The sequence below is a fragment of the Pantherophis guttatus genome, chromosome 1 (genome assembly GCF_059756535.1).
Source record: "Pantherophis guttatus breed Tessera chromosome 1, ASM5975653v1, whole genome shotgun sequence".
Taxonomy (NCBI): Eukaryota; Metazoa; Chordata; class Lepidosauria; order Squamata; family Colubridae; genus Pantherophis; species Pantherophis guttatus.
The window spans coordinates 456,986-476,090 of NC_142063.1; the positions used below are offsets into that span (position 1 = coordinate 456,986).

The 19,105-nt window shown below is 57.7% G+C and overlaps 1 protein-coding gene across 5 annotated transcripts in view; it reads left to right on the forward strand.

The window, feature by feature from the left end:
- The window catches only part of KCNN1 (potassium calcium-activated channel subfamily N member 1), a 29,246-nt gene extending 10,451 nt beyond the window's left edge, over positions 1-18,795 (forward strand). The window contains exons 2-10 of one of the 5 annotated variants that reach the window (XR_004592661.3): positions 2,554-2,679; positions 9,675-10,130; positions 11,492-11,587; positions 12,556-12,974; positions 14,328-14,469; positions 15,560-15,670; positions 16,178-16,280; positions 17,661-17,730; positions 18,004-18,795. Coding sequence is in view for 3 of the 5 variants with exons in the window: in XM_034425864.2 (XP_034281755.1) it covers positions 2,662-2,679; positions 9,675-10,130; positions 11,492-11,587; positions 12,556-12,974; positions 14,328-14,469; positions 15,560-15,670; positions 16,178-16,305; positions 17,661-17,730; positions 18,004-18,285 (1,722 nt within the window). In the remaining 2 variants the exon portion in view is untranslated. Of the gene's footprint in view, positions 1-2,553; positions 2,680-4,856; positions 4,954-9,674; positions 10,131-11,491; positions 11,588-12,555; positions 12,975-14,327; positions 14,470-15,559; positions 15,671-16,177; positions 16,306-17,660; positions 17,731-18,003 lie in introns of those variants that run through there. The other 4 variants (XR_015734123.1, XM_034425864.2, XM_034425865.2 and 1 more) reach the window with 4 other exon arrangements.
- The last annotated feature ends 310 nt before the right edge of the window (positions 18,796-19,105 follow it).

The following is a 19,105-nucleotide window of genomic DNA, read 5'->3' on the forward strand; positions in this document are numbered from 1 at the left end:
TGCTGTAGTGTAGAGTTTCCTGCTTGAGCAGAAGGCTGGACTAGAAGACCTCCAAGGGCCCTTCCAGCTCTAATCTGAATTGAATTGAATGAGCTTGCACAAACAGTTTGCTGGGGACTCTCTTCTGTATTTCCGGCAGATTCCCCCTTTACCCCTGCACTGAGCAGTCGCTGGTTGACCTCTGGCGCAAGGACAGCACCGGCCGTTTTCCAGTCTTGTGCTCTGCGTGCCACGGAACTGCTTCATTCCGATTGGCTCCCACTCCTAGTGGCAGCTCTGCATTACTTCTGGCAGGCAGAGGAAGCTCTTTCCAAAGCCCTCCTTCAAGGCGAAATCTCTCTCTGTTTCTTCAGTTAGTCCCTGACTTACAACCATTTGTTTAGTGACGGCTCAAGGTTCCAATGATTTATGGCTGTTTTTCCACACTTACAACCATGGTCACCTGATCAAAATCCAGACACTTGGCAACCGGTTCACGTTTGTGACGGTCGCAGCGTCCGGGGGGGTGGGGGGAGTGGGGTGTTCCCATGATCCCCTTTTGCAACCTCCTGACAAACAAAGTCAGAAAGGGTGTCGGGTGTCCTGCTTGGGCAGGGGGTTGGACTAGATGACCTACAGGGTCCCTTCGAAGTCTGTTAATCTGTTAAAAAGTCAGTGGGGGAGCCAGATTCCCCTAATAACAGTGTTACTAACTTACCAATGGCAGTGATTCACTTAACAACAGGGGCAAGGAAGGGCATAAAATGGGGCAAAGCTGTCTTGCTTAGCAAGAGAAATTGTGGGCTCAATTGTGGTCGTAAGTCGAGGACCACCTGTAGACCGGCTGATCCTTGTCTGCTACCAATGTTTTGGGTGCCAACTGTTCTTGCAAAGGTTTTGTGTAGTAAGGGGCTTCGTCAGCTGCCTGCTTTATCTCCCGTAATACTCAGTGAAACAGCCCCCCTTTTTTTCAGCAGCCATCTGTGTCTCCCCTTTGTTTGAAACTCTCTTTCTCTCCAAGATCTGAGGCCCCCAAGTCTCACTGAGCTTCTGGCCCCCTTCGGTGCTTGGATGTTGCTCAAAGCCACCGAGCTGCTCTCTTCCTTCCCGTTCTTTTCTTTACTGCCTTTTCTCTCCTTTCTTCCAGAGCTGAGCTGAGGTTGCAGCCTCTTTCTTACCTGCTGCCCCCTTCGGTCTCCTCCACCCATCAAACCAAAGTCGCCTTTTCTCCTGCAGGAAGTACCTGGGGGGGGGGAGAAGGGGGTTGCAAGAATGAGAGGCAGTGCAAGCCCTTCCCTTACAAGGCAGGGCAAGAAGCAACGGATGGAAACTGAGGAAGGAGAGAAGCAACCTAGAACTAAGGAGAGGTTTTTTTAACAGTGAGAACAATCAACCACTGGAACAGCTTGCCACCAGAAGCTGTGGGGGCTCCACCACTGGAAGAGACTGGACAGCCATTTGTCTCAAATTGTACAGGGGCTCCTGCGGGGTGTTGGTGTTGGACTAAGAATAAGAGAGTTGGAAGGGACCATGGAGGTCTTCTAGTCCAGCCCCCTGCTCAGGCAGGAGATCCTATACCATTTCAGACAGGTGGCTGTCCAATCTCTTCTTAAAAGCCTCCATTGTTGGAGCCCCCACAATTTCTGGAGGCAACTTCAGTTCCACTGGTTAATTGTTCTCACTGGGAAAAAATTTCTCCTTAGTTTTAGGTTGCTTCTCTCCTTGATGAGTTTCCACCCGTTGCTTCTTCTCCTGCCCTCATCAGGTGCTTTGGAGAATGGGTTGACTCTCCCTCTTCTTTGGGGCAGCCCCTGAGATATTGGAAGACTGCTATCCTGTCTCCCCTGGTCCTTCTCTTCATCAGACTAGACTAGACAGACAGTTCCAGCAACCGTTCTTCCTACGTTTTATCCTCCAGTCTCCTAATCCATCTTTGTTGCCCTTCTCTGCACTTTTTCTAGAGTCTCCACATCTTTAATGGCAACTAAAACTGGATGCAGAATTCCAAGTGTGGCCTTTCCGAGGCCTTATAAAGTGGTATTAACCCTTCACGTGCTCTTGCTTCTATCCCTCTGTTTAGGCAGCCTAGGATTGCGTTGGCTTTTTTGGCAACTGCGGCACACGGCTGGCTCCTATTTAAGTGCTTATCCACGATCCAAGATGCCTCTCACAATTGCTCCCATGGGGACAGGTACCACCTATACTGTACCTGTGCATTTGGTTTCTCTTGCCTAAACGTGGAACCTTTGTTTTTTCACCATTGCATTTCATTTTGACTAGAAGGGACCTCTAACGTCCCTTCCAATTCTTTCATTCTGTGATTCTATTTTTCAGCAGATTTTGGCCAGGAAAGGGGTGGGGGTGTCCTTATCATTGTTGGTCCTTCTCTGTGTAATAGAGAGTGCCTTGAAATACATCTCTATGATGTGTCTGATTCCAGTTTGTGGCAATTGGGGGGGGGCATCAGCATTTCCCTGATCTTCCTCTCCTCCTCCACACAGATCGTGAGCTCCCTCATTTTTGGTGACTGACAGGTGCTTTCTTCTCTCCCACCCCCTCCTCCTTCCCTTCCAGGTGGATGCTGAAGCCAATGGCTCCCAGAACCAAGGAAGGCAACGGGCTGGCCCGGCTTCTCTCCACGGTGGGCCAACTGTAGGTTGAGCCCCTCCAGACCGGTCCCCTATGACTGGAGTTGAGCAGGTAAGCCCCCTTGCCCCCCCCCCAGCCAGATAGAAGGAAAGCTAGCCGCTGCTCCCTGAGAACCCCTTTGCTTCAGCTGGGAGGCAGCTATAAAGGGCTACATGGGCACTTATGGACATCAAGAGGTCATCCAGTCCACCCCATTGTCCAAGGCAGGATCTAGCCTCCAAAGCATGGGACATGTCCTGTGCATCTGAATTCCAGTCCCAACTGCTCTTGGAAAGTGTTTTTTAAAAAAAACTTTCAGCTGGAATTGGTTCTTCCATCTCCTGCCAGGAACAGGAAGGGTCAGCTGGTCATCCAGGATGGGGCGTCCTCCCAAGGCTGCCCCTTCCTCCCTTTGACCTCCCTTCCAAAGACTAAACCTCCTTTGGGGCAGGCTGGGCACAGCTGCCTGTTCCCAGGATACTCCTGTGGACACCAAAGGCATTTCCAGTGGCAAGCCCTCAGCTAACCTGCTCTTCTGCTGTTGTGCGGTTCATTTAGAGTTTTACAGCATTGTGGTGGTCATGGCAGACAGCCACACGCCAGTCCCTAGGACTGCCTTTTTTCCGAAGAATGCCAGGGCGTATGTAGAAATTGTTAACATCAAGAGACACAATTCAAAACTGGGATGGTTGGGGGCGTAGACTGGCATTCAGACGTGTCTCTTTTTTTTATTAGCTCGTCTTCTTGAGGGTGCATGCAGGCCAAGTCACACCCTGGTTTTGTTTGAGGTTTTGTCACTAACATTATTGGCTTTATCTGGTATTTGGGGGTACATGGGCTTCCTTGTGAATTGCGTTAAGCCACTACTGTTTGCCTTCGGTGAAATTCATGCAAATATTGAAAGAGGGTTTCGCTTCCTATTCCTGCCCTGGGCTTCAGGTGTTGGCACTATTATCTGTTGCTGAGCGTGGGGATGGGAGGCTGTAGCCAAAAGGAGGAATTCCGTTTGTGGGAGGGAGGCCCACAGGCTGAGGCTTTGGGGCAATCTTAGCTGGAGTGGCCCTCCTGGGTGGTTCCCAAGCTCAAAAGAAGGAGCAGAGGGGAACAACAGGGGGCGCCACCAGAGGCAGGCAAAGGGGGTCTCCAAGGAGAGCAGCAGGGGAAGGGGCAGCCCTGCGTTTCAGCCTCCCTGAGCGACCCCCAGGGAGGGCCGAGCAGCGGGGCACCCGCGTTTGCAGAGGAAGCCCCACTGTCCAGGGCCAAAGTCGGAAGGAATCAGAACAGATCCCAGTGGATCCCTGCCCAGGGAGAAAGGGCTTCAAATGGGTAAATGCAGCTCAGGGTTGGGAAGCCTAAATGACAGACAACTTGACCTGCTGCAGCCTGGACTGCTACTCCAGGTGGGTCCTGCCCCTCCCTAGCTCTGGTTGGGCTCTGGACCTTACAAGGGGGGGGGCAACAGGGCCACCCCAAGGGAGCAGCAAAGGGAGGGGACGACCAGGGGGCCCCACCCTCCAAGAGCATCTGAGTGGGGGAAGCTCCACTCCCTCCCTCCACACCAGAGTGGAAGGGGAGCCGCTGAAAGCCAACACTGGGCGATTCAGGCCGAGGGGGGGAGGGTCCCGAGGGTCTTTGTCCCTCTTCTGCAGTGTCCTGCCAGAGCTTCCCTGGGGGGGAAGGAAAAGGCCAGAAGCCCCCTGAGGCCAAGGGAGAAGAACAGCTGTCGGGGGGGGTCCTTTAGGCATTCCTGCCCCTGCAGACCCCCCTCCTGGCCAGCTCCTCCTTGCAACGGGGCCGCTCTCAGCGGGGGGGGGTCTCGGGCTCCCTCCTTCGCACCGCTGGCGCCCCCCCCCCTCCCCCAGAGCCGCCGCCTGAGAGCCCCGGGCCGGCCCAGCCCTTCGCGGGACTCGCTCGGGGGGGGGGCTGCGGCGGGCGCGGGTCCCGTGGCGGGAGGGGGCGGGGCGGGAGGCGTCGCCAATCCGAAGCGCTGCCGCCGACCGACCGACCGGCCGGACTCCAGCGGCGCCTCCGGAGCGACGGGCCGGGCGGGCGGGCGGGCGGGGCGCAGCGAGGCCGGGGATGCCGTGGCGAGCGCCCGCCGTCGCCCTCCTCCCGCCGCCGCCGCCCGCGCGTCCCCGCGCCCGCAGCGCCCAGCCCGCCGCGCCGGACCAGAAGCCCCCCGGCGGGCTCCGGCTGGCCGCCCGCCCCCGGCCCGCCCCGGCCCGCCCCGCGCCCGGCCACCTGGTCTACCTGTCGCTGCAGGCGCTCTGCGGAGGGCCCCTCCCGCTCGGACCGCCCCCCGCCAGCTGGCCCCCCGGCCCCCGCCCGCCCCGCCGCGCCCAGCAGGTGAGCTCCTGGGGGGAGGCCCGCCCGGGGCAGCCTCCGCAGCCGCCGCAGAGCCCGGAGAGCTGCTTGGCGGGGGGGGCGGGGGGGAGACTGCGGGCCCGGGGCTGCGTCGTCCGGACCTCGGCAGACAAGGTGGGAGCCGCTGGGCCGCCCCCGCCCCCCTCCCCCCGCGCTGGACCCGGGGCTGCCGAGGCTGCGGGGCTCAGGGGCCGATGGGAAGCTTTGGGAATGCGTGCCGCCGCCGCCGCCGAGCCCCGAGGTAGACTGCCCTTGGACAAGGAGGCCCCCCCCGACTAAGGCGGCTGATGGGAAGAGCCCCGAAGGCGGATCAAAGTGGGCCTGAAGGGCCCCCTCCCTTTCCACCCCCCCATAGCTGATTGATGGCTGCTGGGTGTGAAAGCTCCCCAGGCCTTGCCTCCATCGGCTTCCCTGCTGGACCAGCTGAATGCCCTCCTGGGGACCCACAGCTCAGGGAGCCCTGAGCCAGCCTGGAGCTCCCTTCCCTGGCACAGTCCGACCCTGAGGCAGAGAAGAGCCTGTTTCCCTTGAGTGCCCGGAGTGAATTCCGCTGCTGCTGGGGAGGGGGAGGTCAAGATGCCCTTGGAAGTGGAAAAGTGAGGAGGGGGGTCGGCCTGCCTTGTCTCCCCCTCAGGCTGCCCAGGGACCCTCTTCTCTGCCTTCCAGGCTCCTCTGCCCCACCGGTGCCCGATCCAAACTTTGCACGGGGGCTGGGTCAGCTGTGGGGGGGGCTGCATTTTGAGTATTCTGCCTGAAGGACCCTGGAGCTGAATTGTGCCACTGCTTGGCTATTGCAGATTTTTTGCAGGGCTGCCCTGTTGCAATTGGGGGGGAACAGCTTGTCCCCAGTCAGGACTCCCAAGTGCAATAGTTATGACCCCATCATCCCCAACCAGTTGTGGTCATAGCTCTGGATGGTGGGAATTGTAGTCCCCAGGTTTGGGTTGCTAACCAGCCCAAAGGGGGCTTCTCCCGTGCCCCCAAATTGGCGGTTGGGTTTGGCCTCTTCAAAGCCCCCCCTGAGCTGGGCACAAGGATAGCCGGACCCTCTGCCCAGCATGACCCCTGGTCTCCCCCTTTGCCCTGCTTTGCCCAGGTCTCCAGGGCGGTGGAATATGGGGGGCGGGGGTGAGGGTCAGGCCGGGGGCCGCTTCCTCTCCTCCAGGAGATTCAGGGCACAGAGACGCTTCTGGCATTCTGGCTGCAGAAGAGGCAGCCTTGAGGCCTCACTGGCGCATTTTAGGAAGTGATCATCCTCCCTGGCCTGGCAGACTACAATGTCCAGCATTCCCAGCCATCGTGGTGTGTGGAGAGCCGGTTGAAGCCAGTGGTGGCCAGAGTGAGCTGCCCCCTTTCACAGCCCTTGCCAAGAGGGGGGTGCCCAGGACTGCCCCTGGGATGGGCAGGTGGGGGGCAGAGACCCCCTTGGTCCCAAAGAGGGCGCCTTCTCATCAGCGCTGCCCCCCTCCCCAGCTAGGACTGTCCTGGGACCTCCCCTCTGAGGGGAGGGAGGGGGAATCCTTTCTGGTCTTTAGATTCAATTCTCCCCCTCCCCCTTTAAGTCAAAGAAGGCCTTTGCCCTGGGGGGGGGGTCTACCCTCCCAATTTCCTCTGCTCCATTAGCGCCACACCTGCCCGCTTCTTTGGCACAGCCATCGCCAATTGAAGAATCCACCCCAAGACCCTCCTCAACATCTGTAGCAGCAGCCAGGTGGGGTGGGAGGTCAAGGCAAGTTCTCCCCTCCCCCCCTCCCCTACAAGCTCCAGTGTTGTGGAGGGAAAGGTCAGAAGTTTTGGGGGCTGTGTATGTGGGGCACCCTCAGCCCCTCCCCCTTCCTTTCCAATGCGGGGGACTGGCACCAGCTGAATGCCTACTTGGATTCCCTGGTGCCCAGACTAGGTGCCCCCCCCTGCAGCCCCCTTCCCACGGGCCTGGCTGGCACGGCGGGCCCTTTGCTGGTAGAGGGGGGGTTCTTCTTCCATTCCTCCCGGTTACCATCCTTTCCACCCCAGTGTCCTGGAGCAGCCCCTGGCAAGAAGAGAAGAACAGACTTGGAGGGGACCTTGGAAGTCTCCTGGCCCAACCCCTCCTCACACAGAAAACCATTTCAGACCATGGCCGGGAGAGGTGGGGGTTTCCCTGGCTGATCATTGCCCTGTCTGGAGGCCCATATTTTTCCACTCTCTGACAGCCCAGTTTTAACTTTCTCCTTCCTTCCTTCCTTCCTTCCTTCCTTCCTTCCTTCCTTCCTTCCTTCCTTCCTTCCTTCCTTCCTATCTATCTATCTATCTATCTATCTATCTATCTATCTATCTATCTATCTATCTATCTATCTATCTTCGCTGGTCACCCATCCAGTGGGGACAAGTATATGCAAAGTCTCAGGTGGGCACCCCCCCACCTCCCCCCCCCACCGTAATCCACAGGCACATAAGAAGGGGAGGGGCAGAGCACAGCCAGGGGTGCCGGGTGGGTGTCTGTCCCATGAGGGAGACAAGGAAGTCGACACCAGAAGACGAAGCTACCTGTATTAAGGGGCTGCAGTGGCAAAATCTCCCCTGTCTGACCATCCTTCCCCCCCCCCCATCCTGTGAGTTAGGAAGATCTCTGCCCGGGATGCCTTTTCCGTACCTTCTGCATAAGCCTCAGTTACATGTTGTGCTTCTCCCTTTGGTAGCTGATCTTCCCCATCTCCTTCGAGGCCACCCCTTCGGAGGGTGGAGGAGGTGTGGGGCAATTGTGGGGAGCCTTAATCTGCTTCCTGGTTTGAGCAACCTGATTGCATTAGGAGCCATGATGGCACAGTGGTCAGAATGCAGCACTGCAGGCTAACTCACTGCTCACTGCCAGCAGTTCGATCCTGAGCAGCTCAAGGTTGACTCAGTGAGGACCCAGATTGTTGGGGGCAACAGGCTGACTCTGTAAACCGCTTAGAGAGGGCTGTAAAGCACTGTGAAGCGGTATATAAGTCTAAGCGCTGTTGCTATTGCATGAAGACGATCCCTGTGCATTATTCACCTGGAGTCTGTGTGACCCCCGCTAAAGTGAGACGGAGAGAGGGGCCTTTGTTCTTTGGCTGCCATTGTTTGCTCACAGGAGGCTCTGGGTTCAGGTTTTGCCAGTAAGTCTGCATGGGCCCCTCCGGAGATTTTTAGACCTTCAAAGGGTCTTCATGAATCTGGGACACCTTTTTGCAAAAGAAGGGAAAGGCTAATTAAATGGGTGGGGGTGGGTGGGAGGGCAGGGTCGTTATAGCATCTTGGTTTGTTTTGCATTCCAGCTGAATTCCGGCTGTCTCCTGCCCCCCCCCCTCTGCCTTTTGGGCAGCCCAAACACCTTCAAAGCCAGCGGTGGAGTTGGGTTCCCTGGCAGGACAGCCTGGGTGCCAAAGCGTTGAGCCTTCTGGAGGCACAACCAGGGAAACATTGCCAGGAGGGCAAATGGAACAAGGCCCCCAATTGTGGGGGTGGGCAGGGAGGTGCTGCCTGGCACAACGGGTGCCAGGCTCAGGTGGCACATAGATCCCACCCAGGAGGGCCAAGGGAGATTTGTGGAACAGGAGGGGGGAAAGGGGGTGCCATGTTGGGCTCACTGGCAGTTTTGGGGAGCTGGGTACAATGCGGGCAAGGCAAAGGGCAGACTGGGTTTGGTGGGCAAAGTCGCCTGGAGCTCAGATATATCCTTGGGGGGGGTGGGGGTGGGGGTGTTCTGGCAGTTTCCAGGAGTGACTGGCCCCGCCTTCCTCCGAGAGGGAGCTTTTCTCCATGCGGTTCTCCGTACCACTGGCTGGTGACAGACATACCTGCTGAAATGTAGAATAAATGTAGACATGCAGGCTAAGAACCAACAAAATCAACTTGGTGCCAAGTTATCTGCACCCAGAACAGCCTGGATCCCACCAGCATGGCTGCCACCTTCTCTTTTTTGGACCAGGTCCTGCTGGCACCCAGGTAGCGAATCTGTGCAGCTCGGGGCTGGCACATTGGCTGGTAGCAGTTCTGTGGGTCAGTTGGGGCATTTGGAAGCCCTGTGGGCCACCTCTCAGAGGTGGGAGGCCCCTGGCATGGCTTCCTCCTGTGCCAGGAGGGGGAGGCTCCTGCAGTCGGCTGTTGTGCCCGGGGTGGGGGGAACCTTGGCAGAGAGAGTGGCCCTGTGGGCTGGTTGGCAGCCACGGCTTCGATTGCTAGGCTGGTAAGGAGAGGAGGCTGTTTAGTGGCCAAAGTTGCAACGGCACTGAAAAAAGTGACTTACGTCCGTTTTTCTCACTCACGACCTTTGCAGGATCCCTCTGGTCACATGATCAACATTTGGGTGCTTGGCAACCGGTATGAATTTATGACGGTCTCCGTGTCTCAGGGGGTCACATGATCCAAATTCAACTGCTTGGCCACTGACTCGTATTTATGACAGTCACAGACTCCCGGGGGGGGGTCACATGATCCCCATTTGCGACCTCCTGACAAGCAATGGGGAAACCAGATTCACTTAACAACCGTGTTGCTAAGTTAACAACGAGGGGCGAGAAAGGTCATGAAATTAGCAACAGAAATTTTGTGCTTGGCTGTGTTGTAAGTCAAGGACTGCCTGTATTTGGTTGGGCTCTCTCTGCGTCCAGCTGGCGGCTGAAATGTTTCAGGGGTCTCCTTCGCTGCTGACATGGGGCGCTGATGAGGTCTTTCTCCTCCTGCCTCCCCCTCCCCAGGTAAACGCGAATTGCCTCCCCCTGAGCCATGCGGGGTCCAGGCACACGGCCGGCGAGTGCAGCCCCTTCACCGAGATAGCCATGAACAGCTGCAGGCACAACGGGGGGGCCATCGGGCCACTGGGCCGCTTGGGCATCTCTCCCCGCCACCTCCGCGAGCTGGACACCGAGACGCAGCCCCTGCAGACCTTCCCTGACTCCGACCTGGAGGTGGTCGTCTCCAAGGCCGAGCGTGGCAAGGGCTCGGACCCCCAGCTGGACGGAAGGGTGGAGGAGGGAGCCGGGGGGTCCGCCCAGCCCCAGAAGAGGAACCAGAACGTCGGGCACCGGCTGGGGCATCGGCGGGCACTCTTTGAGAAGCGCAAGCGGCTGAGCGACTACGCCCTCATCTTCGGCATGTTCGGCATCGTGGTGATGGTGACGGAAACCGAGCTGTCCTGGGGCATTTACTCCAAGGTAAGGCCTGGAGTCCGAATTCTGGTGCCCACCCTCTCACCTCGCTGAGCTTTCCGCGAGAGGGTTGCTGAGGTCCAGAAGGACAGCGTTGGAGGGGCCTCCCCAAATCGCCTCCCCCCAGAACGCCATTTCCCCCAGATTCGTGCCTGCCATTCCCATCGGTCTCTGGTGACAAAACCCACAATGATCCCCCCAGCCTGGGGGCTCCAATCTCTATTTGAAGCTCCCCCCACACACCCCTTCCTGCCCCTTGGCGCAGGTTCTACCCTTTCGCCCATAACTGAACTGGCACTTTTCCTGCTGGAGGGATTCCTCACTGCCTCTTTCTGTAGCTCCCAGCCATCCTCACTCAAACCCATGGCCTCCCCACACCCCCCCCCTCCCTCCCTCATGCTTTCTCCTCCGAAGGTCCTCCCCACAAGGCCTCCAGGCCCATCCTGGCTTTGCTAATCCACGTTTTAACATAACCCAGCAGCCTTGATTGACAGCACCCGTCGGTTTGGCATGTCTTGGTCAAAATATGCCCCCCCACCCATGAGTGACTGCACTGAATTCTCTCCCACCCATGGACCTTAAGCAGTGGGGGAGGGGAGGCCAATTTGTATTCAACCCTGGGAGACAGACCAAGAGTGAGCCAGGAACGTAATCCTTAGTTAAGTCATCCCCATCTCTGAAGGCGTATAAATTTAGCAATAAAACAATAATTAAAAAAAAAGATTTGAAAGAGAGGACGGTTGAATTGGCTTGCTTGCACTCTGTTTGGGGTTGGACTAGATGATCTTTGGATTCCGTTCCAATTTCATGGTTCTATACTCCCCACTTCCTCTTAGTGGAGAGGGTCTGTCAGGCTTGTCCCAGCTTGGGCATTTAGGAAAGAAAGACCCTCGACTCCATTGGCAGCAAAAAGTATACTTGAACTAATGCCAAGTGGTTAAGCAAAGCCAGATCAGAATATTTCTCTCTAAACCCAGTGATTTCCCCTTCTCCCGAGTCCCCCCCACCCACCCTGGTCCCTTAGCAAATATCCAATGGTATTCGATGGCTGGATCTGCCAGGCTCTGTTCTGGGCTGGCATCTCTGGTCCCTCTGCCCCTGTCATCTCCCCTCCCTCTACCCCCTTGCTGCTTCCTCCTTCCTTTTAGGGCAGGATGCCATTGGGGGCTGCCACCCACCAGAATGGCTCAACTCAACCCGACTGCCAGGATATTGGCTTGGCTTCATCCCACCCACCCACCCACAAATTTGTGGCAGTCCACAGGATGGGGAGGATGCGTGGCAGGTTTGCCTCTTTCCTGCCTGACTCCCTCCCTCCCTCCCTCCCCCCTCCGTCTCATTCTCTCTCTCTCTCTCTCTCCTGCCAGGACTCGTCCTACTCCTTTGCCCTGAAATGCCTCATCAGCCTCTCCACCGCCATCCTGCTGGGGCTCATCATCATGTACCACGCCCGGGAGATCCAGGTGAGGCGCCGAGGGGCTGCCGTCCCCAATGCCCTTGCGGGAGGAGGAGGAGGAGGAGGAGAGAGGCGTTGCCAGCAGGCCCCCTGGGGTCGGTCCCAAGGACGGCCAGAGGGCTGTGCTCCAGGGCCTGCCCGGCTATGGGGTGGCGGGAAGGGATGGCGGGAGGCTGGCCCAGGAAGAGGCGGAGGGTCCAGCAGGGCTGCCCAGGGGCCTCCTTCAAAGCTCTTGGCCCGCATGGCTGCCAGGCGGGCACTGAAGCACCGCTGGGCTCTGTGGTGGGCCGATGCCCGGGGAGGCTGCTGCGGGTGGATTTCCTGGCACCGTAAGCAGGAGAGGCGGCCTCGCCTCTTAAAACAAAGCAGGTTCTCCCGTTGGGCTCCCTCGGGGCAACCGAGAGGCTGCAGGGGGTCATTCGGTCAGCGTGTCGTCCTGGCTCAGCCTGCCCCCTCTGGCCCTGGCCGGCTTTGCAGGGATTGCATTGGTCACTTCTGCTCCTCGGCTTGCAACCACAACGTTTCTGCTTCGAAGAGAGACGGTTGTTCCGTGAGCTTTGTCCCATTTTACCACCTTTCTCACCACATTTGTTAAGGAATCACTGCCGTTGTTAAATTAGTCACAGGGTCGTTAAGTGAATCCGGCTCCCCCCTTGACTTGGCTCCTCAGAAGGTCGCAAAAGGGGATCACATAACCCAGGGATGCTGCGACTGTCATAAATGCAAGCCAGTTGCTAAAAGTCCGAATTTGGATCGTGTGAGAAGAGCCGTCGTAAGAGTGAAGAACTCTCATAAGTCACTTTTTCCAGCGCCAATGTAGCTTCCAGTGGTCACTGAGTGAAGTGTTGTAAGTCGAGGACTATTTGTACAGCCCTTGTGAGTCAGAGCAGGGTCAGAGTTGGGGGCATATGACAGAGGCTGCTGACCCCAGAGCCGGGCAGAGCCCCCGCTGACCGCCCTCTGTGCCCCGTCCAGCTCTTCATGGTGGACAACGGGGCGGACGACTGGCGCATCGCCATGACCTACGAGCGCATCTTCTTCATCGCCCTGGAGCTGCTGGTCTGCGCCATCCACCCCATCCCCGGCCAGTACTTCTTCACCTGGACCACCCGGCTGGCCTTCACCTACGCCACCTCGGAGGCCAGCACGGACGTGGACATCACGCTCTCCATCCCCATGTTCCTGCGCCTCTACCTGATCGGGCGGGTGATGCTGCTGCACAGCAAGCTCTTCACCGACGCCTCTTCGCGCAGCATCGGCGCCCTGAACAAGATCAACTTCAACACCCGCTTCGTCATGAAGACCCTCATGACCATCTGCCCCGGCACCGTCCTGCTGGTCTTCAGCATCTCCTCCTGGATCATCGCCGCCTGGACGGTGCGCGTCTGCGAGAGGTAGGAGCCCTCCCCCTCGCCCTGCAGGGGAGGCCGGGGGGAGCCCCCCTGCCCGCAAAGGTGCGCCGGGGGTGCCAGCAGGCTGGGCGAAGGCCAGGAAGCTCCTCCAGAAGGTTCCTTGTCTCTCAATGTCCCCTGAAGGGTTAGTGGCGCTTCGTATTGCGTGGATGACACCAGAGGCGGAACGGGGCGTCCTGGTTTGGTCGCCACGATGTAAAAAAAAGACCTTGAGACTCTAGAACTCAGGGATCCTGCCTGCGGGGTGCTTAGATCTGGAAAGAGCCCGCGGTGCCCCTGCCGGTGAAAACGGAGCTCGGGAAAGTCGCGTGCAGCCTTCCCGAGCTCCGTTTTCGGTGGCAGATGGTTGCAGGAGGCCGTTGCAGCTGAAAACGGATCTCGGGAGCCGGTTTTCTCTGGCAGAGGGCTCAGCCCACCACCTGCGCCCCTGACATGAGTGGTGAGCTGGCCACGCCCACCCTGGCCCCCCAAAGCTCAAACGCAACCCTGGTGTGGCCCCCAAGGAAATGGAGTTTGACATCCCTGCTCTAGAAACGGTGTAGAGGACCCAGATTGTGGGGGCAATAAGCTGACTTTGTATAAAAAAGAACACCACTTTTGGGGGGGGGGCGAAAGCCCTACTAAGCAGGTATATACAAAAAGTATGAAGTTTGTTGCTTAACGCATTGTAAGCCGCCCTGAATCTCCAGAGAAGGGCGGCATATAAATCGAACCAATCAATCAATCAATCAATCAATAGAGAAGAGCAGCAGAGATGATTGGGGGGGGCTGGAGGTTACAAAGAACCGTTGCTGGAACTGGGTATGTCTAGTGAAGAGAAGGACTAGGGGAGACATGATTGCAATCTTCCAATATCTCAGGGGCTGCCCCAAAGAAGAGGGGGTCAGTCTATTCTCCAAGGCACCAGGAGGCAGGACAAGAAGCAATGGGTGGAAACTAGTCAAGGAGAGAAGCAACCTAGAACTAAGGAGAAATTTCTTGACAGTGAGAACAATTTATCAGTGGAACTGCTTGCCACCAGAAGTTGTGGGTGCTCCAACACTGGAGGCTTTTAAGAAGAGGCTGGACAGCCGCTTGTCTGAAATGGCAGAGGGTCCCCCAGCCGAGCAGGGAGTTGGACTAGAAGACCTCCAAGGTCCCTTCCAACTCTGTCACTTGAAGATCTGGGCCTGCGACTGGGTTGGACTCCAGCACCCATGATGCCCGGCCAGCGTGGCCAGATGATAGGCTGAGGCGAAGACTTGCACCCAGGGGGCGACCTACAGCAGGCAGGGGCAGCAGTGGGGTCCTGTCTGCTGAGGCCGGACCACTTCCCCCCCCCTTTCCCTCCCGCAGGTACCACGACAAGCAGGACGTGACCAGCAACTTCCTGGGCGCCATGTGGCTGATCTCCATCACCTTCCTCTCCATCGGCTACGGGGACATGGTCCCCCACACCTACTGCGGGAAAGGGGTCTGCTTGCTCACCGGGATCATGGTAAGGAGGTCCTGGATCGGATGGGTCCCTAAAAGGCCATCTAGGCCAACCCAGACTTCCCAGCTGGGACCGGTTTTTAAAAAGGCTCCTTTTTACAAGACGCCTCCTGACCCTGAGAAAGACACCAAGGCCGGTTCTGCAAAGAGCAGTAAATTTTGGTACACAAGTGTGTGTGTGTGTGTGTGAGAGAGAGAGAGAGAGAGAGAGAGAAATAAGAGGATCATCATCATCTGGACAGCCAAAGTTTGTTTCTCAGGTGTTTTTCAGAACTCTTGATTGTTCCACCTGCGCTTTGAAATGGGGCATTCGGCACTCTGCAGCCCCTCATCCCCAGCCTGTTTCCCCCCTAAGAATTTCACCCCAAAGAGGCTCGGAGGGTCCTGTAAAGAGGGGGGGAAGGGAGGGCACTAGATTTCCTCCAATAGATATTTTTTTGGCTGCCCCCCTCTCCCCCCGGCAGATGGACCTTGACTTACGGCCATTCATTTAGTGACCGTTCGAAGTTACATCACTGAAAGAAGCGACTTATGGTCATTTTTCACACTTACAACCGTTGCAATGTCATGTGATCAAAATTCAGGCATTTGACAACTGACTCCTATTTATGACGGTCGCAGATTCCCGGGGGTCACGTGATCCCCTTTTGTAAACCTGAGCCGAGTCAATGGGGAGGCCAGATTCACTTAACCACTGTGTGGCTCACTTAACAACTGCAGTGATTCATTTAACATCTGTGGCAAGAAAGGTTGTAAAACAGGGCAAAACTCATTGAATGACGGTCTCGCTTAGCAGCCGAAATGTTGGGCTCAAATGTGGTCGTACGTGGAGGACTTCTTGGGCTAAGAGAGCTTTCCAAACGCCTCTCACCTCGGCTGGATTCTGCTTTATGTCCCTGACCTGCTGGATTTTTCCCTGCAAGGAATTTTAGAAATTCTTGAAACTTCTGAGATGGAGAAGCCGAAAGGAGAGGGCAGGTGGCTCAACCCACCCGGCCCTCCAGGGAACCAGAAAGCCAGGAGGGGGGTGGGGGGTGGGCCTGCCTCTCTCCGTGGGGAGGGTGACTCTACTCTCCCCCTCGGTTGTCTTTCAGGGCGCAGGGTGCACAGCGCTTGTGGTTGCCGTGGTGGCCCGGAAACTAGAACTCACCAAAGCTGAGAAACACGTACACAACTTCATGATGGACACACAATTAACAAAGCGGGTGAGACCCTGAGGAGGGGGAGGGGGGGTCTCCTCCTCTGTCCAGCTGCAGAGATTTTCCCTCGCCCAGCCCGAGCTGCATTTACCCCTCTGAAGTCCTTTCTCCCCTGGGAGAGATCCACTGGGATCTTCTTCATCCCTCCCAACTTTGGGACAGTGGGGCCCGTCTGCAAACGTGGGCGCCCCACTGCTCGGCCTTTCCTTGGGGTCACTCAAAGCTCAAAAGCCGGACTTCCCTCCCCACTGCTCCTGGGAGACCCCTTTGGCCTGTCTCTTGGGGGGGAGAGTGTTGGCCCCCATTGCCACTCCCTGCTTCTGCTTTTAAGGGGGGTCTCCAAAAAGATCCCCTCCTGGGATCCCATGGGAAGGGAGCCCCCCCCCAAGACTTTGGAGCCCCCTCCCTGGGGAAGACATGCATGGGTGGGGGTCCTTTTTATTCTCTTCCCTTGCTCATCGGGGGGGAGGGGGGCTTTCCCTTCTCACCTGTTGCCCCCCCCACCCTCCCCAGGTGAAAAACTCAGCAGCCAACGTGCTCAGGGAAACGTGGCTCATCTACAAACACACCAAGCTGGTGAAAAAGCTCGACCACGCCAAGGTGCGGAAACACCAGCGTAAGTTCCTCCAAGCCATCCATCAGTAAGTCCACCTGTTTACCTGCTTCCTGCGCCTCCCCCTGCCTCCCCCCTTCTCTGCCACCCCCCCATTGATCCGGGAGGGGCCCCCACATCACCCCCTGTATGCTCCAGGCCTCTAAAGGGCGGGTGGGATTTGGTGTATCCGATGCCCATTCCCCCCCCCCCCAAGTTCAAGGCAGGTGTTGGGAGCCCCGCCCTGCCTGGCCTGGTCCAGAAATGGGGGGCGGTTCCCCCAAATTGGGAGCTGCTGCCTGTATGGCTTCTGGAGGGCTGAGTCCGAGCCTTTGCGTCCATCTTGCTTCCCTCCAGAAGTTGTGGGGGCTCCATCACGGGAGGTTTCCAAGAAGAGGCTGGACAACCACTTGCCTGGAGTGGTAGAGGGTTTCCTGCTTGAGCAGGGGGTTGGACTAGAAGACCTCCAAGGTCCCTTCCAGCTCTATTCTGATTGACTTTAAGTGGAAACGTGCCCAGCAGAGGAGTAGACCCTCATGCTAAGTTTCCAGTCCTCATGGCTGTGAAGGAAAGGCTGCTTTCGGGAGAAGCCTTTTGGTGCCAGTGGGAGGGCAGGGCCAGCTGGGTGGTGAGGCTCAACTTGGCTGGAGGGGCGGAGGAGTGGGCAGGGAATCCCTCCGGGGCTCAGGGCTGTGGCCTTGGCAGACCTTGACCTCACCAGGAGCGCCAGGCTCTGCCACCCAGCACAGCGCTCGGCCTCAGGACTGCCGACCCTGCACCAAATGGGCATGGATGGCAGGGCCGAGCGGCTCCTTTCCCCTTGGCACTTTCTGCCACGTGACCTAATCCCCCTGGGTGAACCTCTGATGGGCCTGGGGACCTGGGAGGGGCGAGGGTGTTTCTGAGTGGTCAGCTGGGGTCACGGTGGACACCGCTACCCCTGTGGCTGTCCTCCAGAGGCGGAAGCTGCAGTGGGCGATTCTGCCCCTTAAAGGTGGGCTCGTGGGCAGCGTGGTGGGCACTCTGTGGCAGAGCCCTTTTCCTAACCCAGCGATGCTTCCGTCGTCTGCCTGCACGACCCAGAAGTTCGGGCTGCGTAGGTAGAAACTCCACAGGTTCTGTGGCCTGGGAAGGGGATTGGGGGAAGGACCCCAAGGGGGACGGAAATGTTGGAGAATTGAAGGAAAGCAGAAAGACAGCTGGGGGGAGGGGCCTCTCCCCACTGCCCTCCCCAGAGAGAAGAGAGGGGGCCTCCCCTCCCAGGGCAGCTTCTGAACCTGAGGACTGGGTGGGTTGGTCTGCTGCTCCTCCCTCCCTCCCTCCCTCCCTCCCTCCCCCCACCTGGTTTTCTGCTAAGTCCTGGTGACGAGGAAGAGGAGGGTGAGCCCGAATTTTGCATTCCAGGTTAAGAAGCGTGAAGATGGAGCAAAGGAAGCTGAGCGACCAGGCCAACATGCTGGTGGATCTATCCAAGGTTTGTGAGGCAGCCAGAAAGGCAGGAGGAGGTTTCTGCCCCCCATTCCCCCGAGTTCTGATGTTGGGGAGGCCTCCCCCAGGCTCCCATGTCTAAGTCACTGGGTCGCCACAGAGGGATTCTCCCACAGGGGTTGATGTGAGCTGCTCCTGCCCCTCTTCCCCCCGTCCCCTGAGATTCTGTATGCTCATAAGGGGAGCCCCACAAAGAAAGCAATGCAGTAGTCTAGCCGTAGTCCATCTGTGTCCAGGTAACCTTGTTTCTCTTCCTCAGCAGACCCAGAACATCATGTATGACATGGTGTCCGAACTGCAGGAGCGCAATGAAGACCTGGAGAAGCGCATCAGTGCGTTGGAGGGCAAAATTGACACGCTGGGGTTCACCCTGCATGCACTGCCCGGCCTCGTGAGCCAAGCCATCTGGCAGCAGCACCAGCACCGGGCCCTGCCCCGGGTCTATGGCACCTCCCAGGGCTCAGAGCGCTCTCTGTGGACCCCTACGCAGCGGCGGAAGTCTCCCTCCACTGCCCCCCACACGTCCTCCAACAGCGGGTGACGCACACCGGAGCCCCAGAGCAGCTCTGCTACCTATGGCCATCGTGTGGCCGGATTCCCTCTGAGCTTTTTTCTGGAAAGCCCCTGAAGCACAGCCGCCTCCCCCCGTGCGCCGGGTGGAGAGGGAGGGCCCGGCAGTCTTTGGCTCAGCCTGGAGAAGAGGCCACCGTGCCAGGCCAGTTCCAGGGCAACATTTGGCAAAGCTTTGGGGCAGGGAGGGGTGGTCTTGGTAGAAATAATGCATGTTCATGGGAAGGAAGGAAGGAAAGGAAGGAAGGAAGGAAGATAGGTGGTGGGCAGCTTCAGAGTTTCAGTTTAAAGAAGGAAAAATCTGAGCACTCTCAGGACGTGGGGGGCTGCCCCTTTCCCCGGGGGCACTGCAGGGAACGGGTCACAGCCTGTAGGGATGGCATCACGGTGTGTGTCACGTGACTTGGCTTGAACCAGACCCCTCGGCTTCCAGGGAGCCCAGGAGAACTTTACTTTTTATAATAAAATGGAAGGAAGGAATACCTTTTGGGTCAGCCTCAAAGTGCATCGCATCACTTGGCACGATTGATATTCTAATTTGTTGCGCAAAACGTACCCCACAAACGTGTCTTTTAACAGCATGAAAAGAGGTGGCAGCCCTGACCTGATTGGGTGTTTCATGGAATAGCGAAGTGGAGAGGAACTGATGGGAGAAACTCCGCGTGGTGGTGGTGGTTTGTCCATCGTTGTTGATATAGATCTCAACACTACTAGACATGTAAAAACAATGGGAGGGGGAGTTTGTTTCCAGGCTGCCAGGAATGTCTTGGCACAGCGTTCCCCAACATTTC